This window comes from Erpetoichthys calabaricus, chromosome 16 (assembly GCF_900747795.2).
Source record: "Erpetoichthys calabaricus chromosome 16, fErpCal1.3, whole genome shotgun sequence".
In the NCBI taxonomy this organism is placed as follows: Eukaryota; Metazoa; Chordata; class Cladistia; order Polypteriformes; family Polypteridae; genus Erpetoichthys; species Erpetoichthys calabaricus.
Window position 1 is genome coordinate 62,631,408 of NC_041409.2, and position 12,714 is coordinate 62,644,121.

At 34.0% G+C, this 12,714-nt stretch overlaps 1 protein-coding gene across 1 annotated transcript in view; it reads left to right on the forward strand.

The window, feature by feature from the left end:
• pgfb (placental growth factor b) overlaps positions 1 to 12,714 on the forward strand; it is a 73,466-nt gene that overhangs the window by 42,941 nt on the left and 17,811 nt on the right. The window contains exon 2 of the mRNA XM_028821675.2: positions 8,327 to 8,363. Within this exon, the coding sequence (XP_028677508.1) occupies positions 8,327 to 8,363 (37 nt within the window). The remainder of the gene's footprint in view (positions 1 to 8,326; positions 8,364 to 12,714) is intronic.

Here is a 12,714-nt window from a genome sequence, read left to right on the forward strand (position 1 = left end):
AAAACTGGAGATCAGCATGAGCAAGTATGTATATATTTAGGTTTAATTGCACATTATGCTCATGACTGCTACTAGATGGCTAAACATTAAACTTTCTATAAAAAGGCAATAACCAGACAGGGTCGGATCATGGAGACACAACAAGAATGTGTTGATGATGCATTTTTGTGGTACAGAACATGTGCTGTGAGCACTAGGCCAGCTGAAGACTAATTGCCTGAATGTAATTTGATTTTACCAATAAAATGTACTGTTCCAAGTGAATAGTCTTTCACCTTATTTTAAACTGCATCATTTTCTTTTAATTGTCTTAAAACAATTTTGGAAGCTATGGTTACAAGAAATTTTAAAAGATCTGTTCATTTTGTTAATCTTATGGAAAGCAACAAATAATATATTAATTGATCATCATGTCCTCAGCTCAGTTTTGATGGAGGAATTATTACTGTTTAAATGAAATCCTTCCAATGTACAACTATAGTTTTTCTCAGAGTATTTCATGTCCTCAGCTCAGTTTGGCTGGAAGAATTATTACAGTTCAAAATGAATATCTTTCCAATGTATCTATACCTTTTCAGAGTATTTCTATCTATCTATCTATCTATCTATCTATCTATCTATCTATCTATCTATCTATCTATCTATCTATCTATCTATCTATCTATCTAATTCTCTAAAAAAAGATTCAAATGTTAGCTTGCTCACTGGGATGCAAAAATGCCACATGTAGTAAAAAAGTAGACAGAATTATGTCACTACCTAACTGTCAGTTTTATTACTGAGTCACAAATATATGAACTTTAAGTTGAGAGAAGACACTATATGCCTTACTTTCTGTTGCAGCACATACTTGTTTTCACTAATTCACTACTACTCTGGTGGTGGAACCACTGGCGATGTTAGGGGTGAACTTCCAAGGCTTTTGCTCCTGATTCCAGGTGTGCAGCTCCTGATCAATGAGAGACCTATCCCATGCACATAGGCTTCTAGCCCCTATGTTCGCAAGCCCAGCCTTTGTTCCTCTCATTTCAGCTTTCTGGCAATGCTCATCAATCCCACAAAAACTGCAAAGGTCCCCCCCTTCTCCATTTTTACCTCCATGTTATGGAGTGGAGGGCTAAGCCCTTAATAATTGCTGACACTAGCAACACCCCGGATGGAACATTCACTTCAAATATAATAGAAATGTAAGGAATACTTTAGGTTTTTTGTGCACATAGTTCTCCAAATGGGTAGAGGAGGGGTGCTGTCATTCATATGATATGGGACATAAAGGTATGGCAAGTAGTATTAACTCTTTTGCATTTCATTCATTTTAATTTAATACATAAAATCCATAAAAAAAAAGATTTTTCAGTGAGGATGAAATAAAAAAAACACTATTTACAAACAGTTGGTAAATTTATTCAAACAGCTACTTCAAATGAAAGATGTAACTGACTAAAGGGAGATAGAGAGAAAATGAATCCTAATAATTCCAGATCAACAAGCTTTGCCAATAATTTAACAATAATGGAAACAAACTTAAAAGTGCTAGTATCAAAATTTTATTATAAATTACAGCAGCAGACTTTGAAAGACTTGTTTAACTATTCTTACATTCAACAGTGATAACAGTCAAAATCAAAGCTTTTAATATGCAGTGGAATGGTTCTGCAGTAAAGATTAATGTTAAAGCTAAAAGCCATAGACATTCTAGGTAACTCACTAAAGCTAGTTAAAGGGCAGTATAAAAGCATTAAAGATGAAAGAGGTATATACAAATGAAGTGAAATAATCAGTTTAGTTTTTCAGCTGCCTTTTTCTCATTTATCTTGATGACATTGATTTAAATATTATGAGTATAATTTTCAAAACTCGCAGATGATAGCAAAATTGCATGGATGCGGAAAAAGTATTCACCATAGCCTGGACAATGTTCAAAACTGGAGAAACACTTGAAATATACAGTATAGTGTAAAGAAATATGAAACGTTAGGAATAAGTAATGGGAATATTAATTGTAAATGCAGCATGTGTAACATTCATCTAAGGAAAGGAAATTCTGAAAATGATTTAAAGACCTAATTGAAACAACTAAATCAGTCTACACATAAAACGCTGAAGCAATTAAAAGGCGAATAAAATGTTAGGTTATATTGTACATTTTACTTATTAATCAAGGGATGTTATGCTTTGATTCTATTATGTTCCATTTGGAATGCATATGAAGTTCAATCTGCAAGTCTGGCCACCATACTACAAAAATTATGTCAATACTAGAATCTGTGCTAAATGCATCCTCAGACTAAAGGGCAGACTAAAAGAATTAAACATACAGTATTCTAAAGTCTATTCTATAACAGAGAAGGTTATCGGAGGACATAATCCAAGCCTTCTTAATTCTCAAAGGCATCAATAAAGTTGATTCACCAGAGTTAAAGACCAAAATAGTTAAACTTAAATAGGACAATGTAAATTAAAGGAAGGTGCATTTTGATGGAAACAAGGCAGCACTTCTTCACACAAATGACTGTGCAAATATAAAACAAACTAGTCATATATAATAGTTAAATCAGAGAATCAAACAGCTTTTAAATAAAGTCTAGATAAAATACGTAGGTATTTTACATATTAGCTAACTAATTTTATGGAGTAAATAGTCTGCTCTCACAAGTAAAATTTCCTTTTATCTATCATGAAGATAATGTGGACAATGGTGCAACCTGGACAACAATGTTTTCCATCAGGGATAATAAGTATGAAGGTGTGGTGCATCATCATTTAAGATAAAGGCTTTGCTTTGCTGTTTGTTACAGGCAGCTTGAGTACAAGACAGCAATATGTCATTAACACATTGTCACTTATTATATTATCTTATACAGGTACTATTCTGAAACAAAATATCAAATCACACACAATGTCATCATCTCCGGGGAGTGCTTTTGTGACACCAAAACCTTTCAAAGAGAATGATTAAGACATAGTAGGATACCTACTGCCATCAAATCCACAACATCTACAGACCATGACAGAAGCAGTGACAAAGTGCTTGGCTGAATATGTCACAGGACACCATTTATGTGTATGTCACACTGTCTATGCCATCAAGAATGTAAATTCTATGCAATACCAACAACTCCAACATTCTGGGTCAATAAATTGTACTGGTTTTAGAATCATGTCTTACTCAACAGTTACCATTTATGTACTTTTGTTTTAATGCAAATTATACTACTGCTTTTCCTTCAAGTATTTCATTATCATATACAAGGGGTCCTCGGGTTACAACGTCGCGACATACACGTTTCGAGTTTTCGAGTTTACAACGCTCACTCCCATAAAAACCAATAAAAACATTGAGATGTGAGTGTTTCAGCTTACGCCGTTAGCGTCGTACTTACAGACTACGTGAGCAAACTCATTTGGTTGCTCGTGGAGGAAATGTTCCGTTTGTGTTGCTTTGTTTGGCAACTTTTTGGCCCTTATCATGGCTCCTAAATGAAAGTCAGAGTCTTCAGATGGCAGTGCTTTGAAGAAGAGGAAAGCCATCACAATGGAAGTGAAATTAGACATTGTAAAGAGATCGGAAGGAATAAAGGTAAGGAATTTTTTTTTACACTCATATTTTGTCATTTTTTCTGTTACTACAGTACAGTGTACAGTATATTTATGTCCTTTTCCTTTTTCTGTGGCATAGTTGTGTTTTTATGTTCTAGATTATGATTTTGCAAATGTGTTAGGATAGGTAAATGACTTAGGCTAGGGTGTGTTTCAACTTACACCAAAATTTGGGTTACATCACTGTTGTAGGAACGGAAATGTGTCGTAACCCGAGGACCCCCTGTACTGTAATTTTTGCTTTGTGACATTGCTTATAAAGAAAACTGTTGAGGAAAATATTAATTAAATACTACAGCTCACACAAGATTTCAAATGATATTTTCTCTTAAAAAATGTTTTCAGGGGTTATGAACTATAGATGCAGTCTTGAGTCCTCATTCTGTTTTACTGTAGCTAGCAAAATGTCGTGGGTAGATCTCTCACAGACATATCATAAAGCCAGTGTGTAGAAAAAAAATGGTTGCCAGTGTGGGAACTCAAGCTAAAACATTTTGGAAAAGGTGAAAAAAAATAAAGAAACAAAAAAGGAGGAAGTGCAAAATTTCAGTTTGCAATAGCAGAAAGGAAAATTTAAGCATGCAAAATGAAAATTCAAAGTGACCGTGTGACAGAGGTGTTTGCTCATGAGCAAAGCCACGTCTAGTTTGCACTCTCACCCACCAGCTGCCTAAACATATGAAATATCACTTTATAATAGGATTGCAAGGTGCAGACAGAAAGAAATGAATGCAGTATCAAAAAACCTGACCATACATCAGAATGTTACCTAGCATTTTCAAACCTTTGCAATAAAGCTTAGAGTTCCTGGGGGGTGGTGTCTATATACTGAACATTAGGCACAAGGAAAGAGCCAACACTTAATAGGGCACCAGTCAACCACACACAGCCTCACGAGCCAATATGGAATTACCAGTTAACATAATACACATGTTTTTGGAATGCTGAAGGAAACTGGATTTCCAAAAGCAGAGTCATTCTACTCAGATGGTGGTTGGGCCACCAAATAAAATAAGGTCCCAGGAGCAGTGAGGTGCTAACCATAGTGCAGGTGAATGGACCTATAAAATACTTTAGAACAATTCTTGTTCATGTTGTTGGCACTGCAGCTGAAGAAAACATGAGCAGGACTAGAATGGTATATTAAATTTTAACATGGTGTGGTCAGGTTTCCACATGAAAGTTGTGGACTGTGAACTTTGGAACCTGTCCAAACCATAATCAGCATTGACTCCTCATAAATGTCAGCACAGTGTAGCAAAGGAATTAAACCTCTGGATATACTCCTAAATATTTTTTAAATATGTCACTAAGAACTATTCTTTGGGGTGTAACACACTAATGTTTTCTAGAATGTATTACATATACTGAACGCTACTGTTTGTAGGAAGAGAAAAAATAGGATCTAATAAACCCATTTACAGTAAAACAGGCCTGATCAGAGTTTAAACATGAAACATAAATGCAGAATAGATTTTGGTTAATCTGATTAACTGTTTGCATTATGCATGTATCCATCCGTAGCATTAGACTTATTATTTTAATCATTAGACACTTTACAATCATTAGAGTTTGCCATTGAATGTATTTTTAATTGAATCCATATTACTTGGTTATCTGTATTATGTAAGTTTTTATTTATAGGTTATCCTTTTTCATTATGTTTTGCATTTTTATTTATTTGTTTTGTAATTTTATTTTTTGTTTCATTTAACTTATTGCAAATAACTTTCAGCTACATATTTTGTATGAAAATATGCTATAGAAATAAATGTTGTTGATGTTGTTGTTCATCTATCCATTCATCCATCCATCAATCTACCCCTCCTTCTCCTAATACCACTTTCCAGTTGAAGGATCTGATATCCCAGTAGTATTATGCATAATGCAGGAACTGACCCTGGATGGCACACTAGTCCAACATGCTGACTTACATACCCACCATCAGTTACCCTGGTCACTTCAGACACACTAATCACATTTGAAATGTGCGAGTAAATCCAGAAAGGGCCATCATGGACATAGAAAGAACCTGTAAACACCCCACAAGGAGTGAACATGCTGGAAATTGAAATTTAGTCCTTGGAACTGTGAGACAGCAGCACAACTGTACTGCCTAAGATCTCTTATTACAGAAAACATCTAAACCGTTTAGCACCATCCCCACTGTGAAATGGTTGCTGTATAGTATGCACCATATGGATATCTAATCAAAGTGTCTTCATTTTTTAAGTGTTTACTCTTTGAAATGTATCCTTTATCAATAATAACACTGTACGTCTCAGCAGTGATGATCATGCTCTATCTCAGATATTTTCAGTAAATAAGATTTAGCCATCTGGTATAACAACTCTGTCATTTTCTGAGTTGGGAATAAGTGGGTAGCCTTTTATGTGGAGGAAACTCTTAGTTTTTGTTTGTAATGAGTTTGCCAGTATTGGATCTTGCATCACAGAAATTAATAATCAAACTAAGGATAAGCACTCTTCATGATTTCGAAACTAGAAGGAAAATGTTTTTATATGCTTTTGTGTTAATACAACAGACCTTAATTTAGTAGATAAGCAGCTAAGTACTGATGCTGTTTTGCCATAAATTCTATATTAATTGTGCTCTGCCTATTTCATCCTTATGTCAACAGAGAGCTGCTGGCTTTAAGTTTAATAAAGGCAATTAGAACTTTGTGGTCATGTGCATTAGTTCTTTTTTTTGGTGAATCTTATCCCTTGCTGAAAACGAGGCTGGTAGTAACTCATCTCTTAAAAGGGGCTACTAGAGAAGTTTAATTTTGCTGTCTGATTTAGTGTATCCTGGTCTCCTCCTGGTATTCTAACACTGTAGCTCACTCTGTCCATTCTGGAATCTATATCTTCTGTTTCATTCTTACCTCAATACTTTTTCCCTGGGTAAATAATTCTCCATGTTTTTCTAACAGGGCTCCAAAAGTTGCAGAAAGGAGTGTGTTGTTATCTTGGGAAATTTCTATTCAAACTTCTACCTGATTATCATCTGCCACTGTCTTTATTTGACAAACTAAAGATGCTACACCAATCAGTTTCTGTCAGAAGGGTACAAATATAAAGATATTTGTAGATATACAGTTGGCATGCAAGTGGTTGCGTTGTTTTACTAGATATTATAAATCTCAGGGCCCTGTGTCTAATGGGCATCACAAAAGGGAACAGAGCTTTGGTTATGCCACCCTCTTTCAGATTCTTGTTTAGGTTTTGAATTTGACATTTGTATTTTAATCAGGTCCTCTGTTTCAGTTTTAGATTGATTGACCAAGCCTCCTCATTCTCTACCTGTTAGTCTCACTATTCTATATTTAATAATCTCATCACCTGTTTTACCTGTTTAAGTATCAAATAACCAAACTCACAAAGTGGGTGTTACCTACAAGTGAGGAAGGGCAGTGAAGATCTGTTTTGGGAAAAGGTTGATCATATAGGAATATTCTACATTTTGTGATCAATTATATTTTCCAGCTACATAAGTATATCCTTAAATTACTAATAGGTGTGTTTAGTTTAATAGTAAAGTTTAGTTTTAGTGAACTTCAATATAAACCACACTGGTAATGTCATGAGTTAAGCCATCACAACAGTCATATAAACTCTAAAGGAAAACTCCATAAGTTCAGATAAAATGTGAGACAAAACTGTGCAAATCTGTGTAAACTATTTATTCTGAAGTCAAACACAAGCAAAAATGTGTAACATACTGAGTCGCCACACATACTGTGCTAGGCTTCCTAAAATAGACTTAAAAGTATTTATTCATTCAATCTTTTTCTGGACCGACATAGATCAATATATGGTGATGAGGAAGTGAAGCCTTTTACTGGTATCAGGTGCAAGACAGAAGCTAGCAAATGACAGTATACTGCACAGTCATTGTTAGTTTCACAGACTTGATACATTCATCCACACCAGATTAAAGTGCAGACAATTGTTAACCTTAATACATGTCTTTGGGATGTGCCTCTAAGAAGATACAAATGAACACAGGCAGATCATATAAACACTGCATTGACTATGACCAGGTTAGGATTCAAGTCCTTGTCCCAGTTACTGTGAGAGATCAGTGCTTGCCAACCACTCTTTTAAAATGTTAAAATTAGAGAATTATTAATTTCCTTAGCATTTGAATTATTAAACAATTTGATTTATTAAACAATTTTCTTCTTGTTGACTTTTATGCATGCCTGCTCTTATTTTTGATATTCTTTTTATCACATTTTAAGCAGCTGAACTAAAATCAAGAGTTCTGTATTACTTAGAATTAGCATAGTTTTTTATTTTTATAATGCAGTCTGGTCTCTTGGATCAAAACACATACTATGTATGCTTGTAGGTAAAGCTGCATACATTTAATTAGTAAAAGACAAAAATTGTTTGCAGCTGTAGAGTGACATGGAGTGGTTTTAAGATTTTTTTAATCTTAAGAAATTGTGCAATAGGACTGCAAACTACTTCCCAGAAGAGCAATTTGCCTTGTGAATTGCCAAAACAGATTAAATAATACATAAATAAACAAATTTCATTAATATCATTATGCTCAAAGCGTCTTTGTTATCCAGCTTTTAAATGTCTGACTCAGTTCCTCTATAGACAATAAAATGAAAATGGGTAATTTAGAAAGGCAAACACTAGTACTACTGCCTCTGTTACAACATATGAACAGTAAATGTAATTGATTGATGTTGTTTTTGCTGTTGTTGCAGATATTATCTTCTTCCAGTGTAAGCAGAACTTCTGAAGGTAAGCTGCATGTCAGATCACCAATTTCTCTTTTACTCTTTAGAGACTCTAACCCAGGCAGACAGTGAAATTAAGAGGTCATGATTCTAAACTGGATTTGGACTGAGGGCAGGATTATTAATGGTGCTGCTTCACTGAAAGACCAATAGACATGCCTCTAATGACCACTATAAACATTTTAAATACCCATAAAAAACTATGAAATATCTATGACAACATTTAGATTAGAAGCAAATTGTTAACAATACCACACACATTGGCTGCCTAACTTATTTTATGGAGTAACCTGATTTCTAATAATTCCAGAAATATTTTTTCTGAAGTAGGCTAAAGTAGGTTATGATATACCACATACAATATCTCATATTGTTCACTATACTGAATATCATTCATATTTTCTTTTTAAGACTTAAAAATCTAAGTCCATGCACTTGCAGTGAAATAGTTAAGCCAATGTTGGAAATCATCAAGGGGAATAAAATTAATCTACCTCTTCTAGCTCCATCTGTGCTTGTTTCACATAATTTCTAATGCAAGTAATTAGAGAGTTTGATAAAAAAAACAATTTTATGGTTAATATTAATTAACTGAGTCATTGTGTAAGGAACAACTTGTTCTTTTGGAGAAAAATCGTCTTTTAATAAAGAGGTTGTTAAAGAGGCTGGGGAGAAACTACCCTTCAAGATTTCAACAAGAATGAGTATTACTTTATTCCATTTATACTTTTTTTTCTGTATTTTGTCCCTTGGCTATAAAATGAATGAATGAATGAATAGTAATTTAATAATTATAATAAATAACAGCATAGAATAATAGGGTGTGCCTTTGAAATTCTGAAAATGTCCCAGTTGTACCTGGTTGCAAAATGGTGTGGAATACCATATCTGGTACCAAATTATCTTGTGTTGAAATGTAGTGCCATCCAATTATGAAAAAAATCCACAGAGTCTAAGACATCTATGACAGTGGTCTAAATCAAATTTTCATTCCAACCTTTAGCATAACTTGATACGAAGTTCAGCACCCAGTGTAACAGAGGTGGGTTTCAGTTCAATTATTCAATTACAGGGTCATGTAATGGAAAAAGTAGTTTCAGGAAATGGGTGGGATGTGAGCATTGTTGCAAGTCTGACTCTTTTGTTATTATCAATTAAAACAACTGCAAGCGATAAACATGTCTACCCTGCATCTGAAATGTCCACAATTTTTCTGAAATATTATGTTGATGGGTATGCAGGTTGTACAGCAAAAGTTCATACAGGGACTAGAAGGAGACAAAATACTATAAAATGTAAAAGTATGGATTTTATGATGGATATTATATAGAAATTCAATCTCACATATAAATTTTGAAAGAGCTCTACAATATGGTACTTGGACCTTGGTTTCATTTTTAGACATGGAAGTTACAGAATATACACCCTAACCTTCCAGTGGCAAGCATACCCCAAAGACATGCTGTTAGCTTGCATGGCAGTTCTAAATTCCCAGTTCCCTAAAATGATTTCTTTTTTACCCACAGCTTTCTGGATAGGCTATAGATCCCCACCCATTTTTTCTCTATACCCAATGATTCTTAAGCAGTTACAATGGTTTGTTAAAAAGAGTGATGAGCTAAGTAAACTTTTTCTGTGAAACACTTTTCAAAACAGACTTTGCAAACTACTGTACCTTGGCAAGAGGTTTACTTCTTGTACATATAGTAAAAACAACATACTAAGGATGTCTATACACTCAACAACATCTAATTAGACCCATCTAATACAGAATGAAGCACACTTAGAAATATTTAAAGCAAATGTTCTAGCATCAGTGTCAAAAGCAGTTTTTCTTTTGTTTTTTGGCAAGGAATGGTTACCCTTGCAATTCAGCTTTACAGATCCTTCCCAGATATCAAACAGTTATAAACCAATGCACCAATGCAGCAGTGCACCAATCATCCAATTTTTTGTGCTTTGACAAACTGCATATGGTAACATTTTCATGTTTTTATAATATATTCAATATACTCTTTCTTCAGGAAATATGTGATGTATTTGGCAGAGCAGAATGTCTATCAATGAGTTGCTTTGGGTTGATCCTTTAAAGATGAATTATTTTGTTTTTGCAATTGTGACTTCATCTAATTGTTCATATGACCCTGCAACTCCTTTGTGCAGCTCAGGTATGTACCCGTCTTGTCAGTGTCAATTATGTCATTGAACTTCTTTTCTCCTCTGTTGTATTGGCAGCTACTGAGGAGTGTATTATGACCTAGTGACATTTTACACAGTGTGAGCAGACTCTCTGTCTTCACTAGGCATACAATGCTGCTGTGGGTAATAAGAAAAGAAAATCAAAGGGCTTCAAAATATGTGGGATTTGTAGATATAGGCCCTCATGAGGAAACAAGATTGAGAGAACATTGTTTGTGTGGGGGGGTGAGTTACATTAGACAGACCATAATTTTTATCTTTAAGAATGAATCATTGCAACTGCACATTAGATCATATTAGATTTTAACAGAACAAAGTAAGAAATGATGCTTGTGTGAAGATGTACTGAATTATAGTGAAAAAGTTCATCTTGCCTCAGTGTTTCATTATACTATTTATATACTGTGTACGTACGGTATATAATTAAAGCAAAAGGTCCTTCCACAAAGTTCTAACACTTTAATCCTTTATCAATTCAAACTTTTATCAGTTTTTTATTTTTTTTAAACTGTTGCTATTATGCCTTTAACTTGGATGTTAAAATTATTTTTGTGTGTGCTTTCATTTTGGTGTGTATTGCAACAAAATGTGAATATTTTCAAAGTTGGTGATTCTTTTCTATACTCATTGCATATATATATATATATATATATATATATATATATATATATATATATATATATATATATATATTCATGGCATTCTTAGTCTGAATCACAATCTGACTGTATGGGTGGTTACCTACCAGGTAAGGCTTGTGGTTGGTCAGCAAGTCGGCTAACATCCGCCACCGTGCCCTCTTTCAGTTGCAAGAAGCAGATCGTGTACTCTTTGCATTATTTAACAGTAAAACTATTTTCAACCATATATATATATATATATATATATATATACTGTATATGTGTGTATGTAGAGAATGAGAGAGAAAGGTGTGTCCATCTTGCCAGGCTGAAAAGACCTACAGGTTGGCAGTTTTGGTAAACACTGTGTGTGAGGTACTGTCATTTTGTACTCTATTTTTTTTATTATTCGTCATTTTCATAATTTTATTATTTTTGTCATTTTCTTAATGTTATCATGTCACTGTTTTGTTTATTCTTTCTAACCATAGTGTTTTCCATTTTATTTGTAAAACTGTTGGCAACAGTACTTGTTTTTATTATGTTCCTTTTGAAAGTGTCAAACACCTTCTGTATATAAGGTGGCGGCACACTTACAAAGGCATCCAGATTTCTGGGTTCTATAAAGAAAACTTGTATTGAGTTTAGATATTAAATCAATTTAGGGAATCAGGACCTTTACAATTTTGTTCTGTGTATTGGATTTTTAAGGCTCAATTTAATTTTCTTTTCGGTTTTTGGCCTTTACTTAGTACTAACTACACAAGTTTTCCTCTCACCTCCTAGTCTTGATGTAAACTGATTTTGTGATCTGCTTTTTTTCCACTGGTGGAAGAGCAATCAGCTGTGCATTATTAACCATATGTGCCTGGCACCAAACTGCACTCCTTTGAGAATCATGCCTTTATCTTCCCACTCTAAATTTCTGAAGTGAGACAAACTTAAATCTTCATGGACTTTAGCTTCTTTAAAAGAAAAAAAAAAGTTTATTTAAACTGGGTGTTCTGCCGTTCTATTGTGGCTAAAATAATTATGTTTTTGTTATCTTTGCTTCATGTATTTTTTTCTTTTTGTGTTCATTTTTAATTTTTTGTACACACATTGAAATGTATACATAAAAATAGTACAATAAAATGAATTTATCATTATCAGTATTATTATCACAATCAAGCTCTGTGTCACTGTTCCTGCTCCTAGACTGAAAATCTGAAGCTTAGTTTACATTAATTATATGACTACAGTGCAATGGTCATCAGCCACTAAAGCTGCTTTGAAGCACATTAGAGAGATCATACATTACATTTCAAGAAGACTGTTTACTATATACCAGGGCAACAGCTTTCCAGACAACATATTGGGAAATACACAGGCTGACCAAAATTTGACCATGAATCACACTGGTGAAATATTGCAAACTGTAAACTGTTATAGACACATGGTAGCCTGGTACTGGTCTTAAAGTGGACCAGTACTATATATGGGTGATTTTTTTTTGATTACCCATTATATACAATGAGTTCCTAAAGTTTATTACCT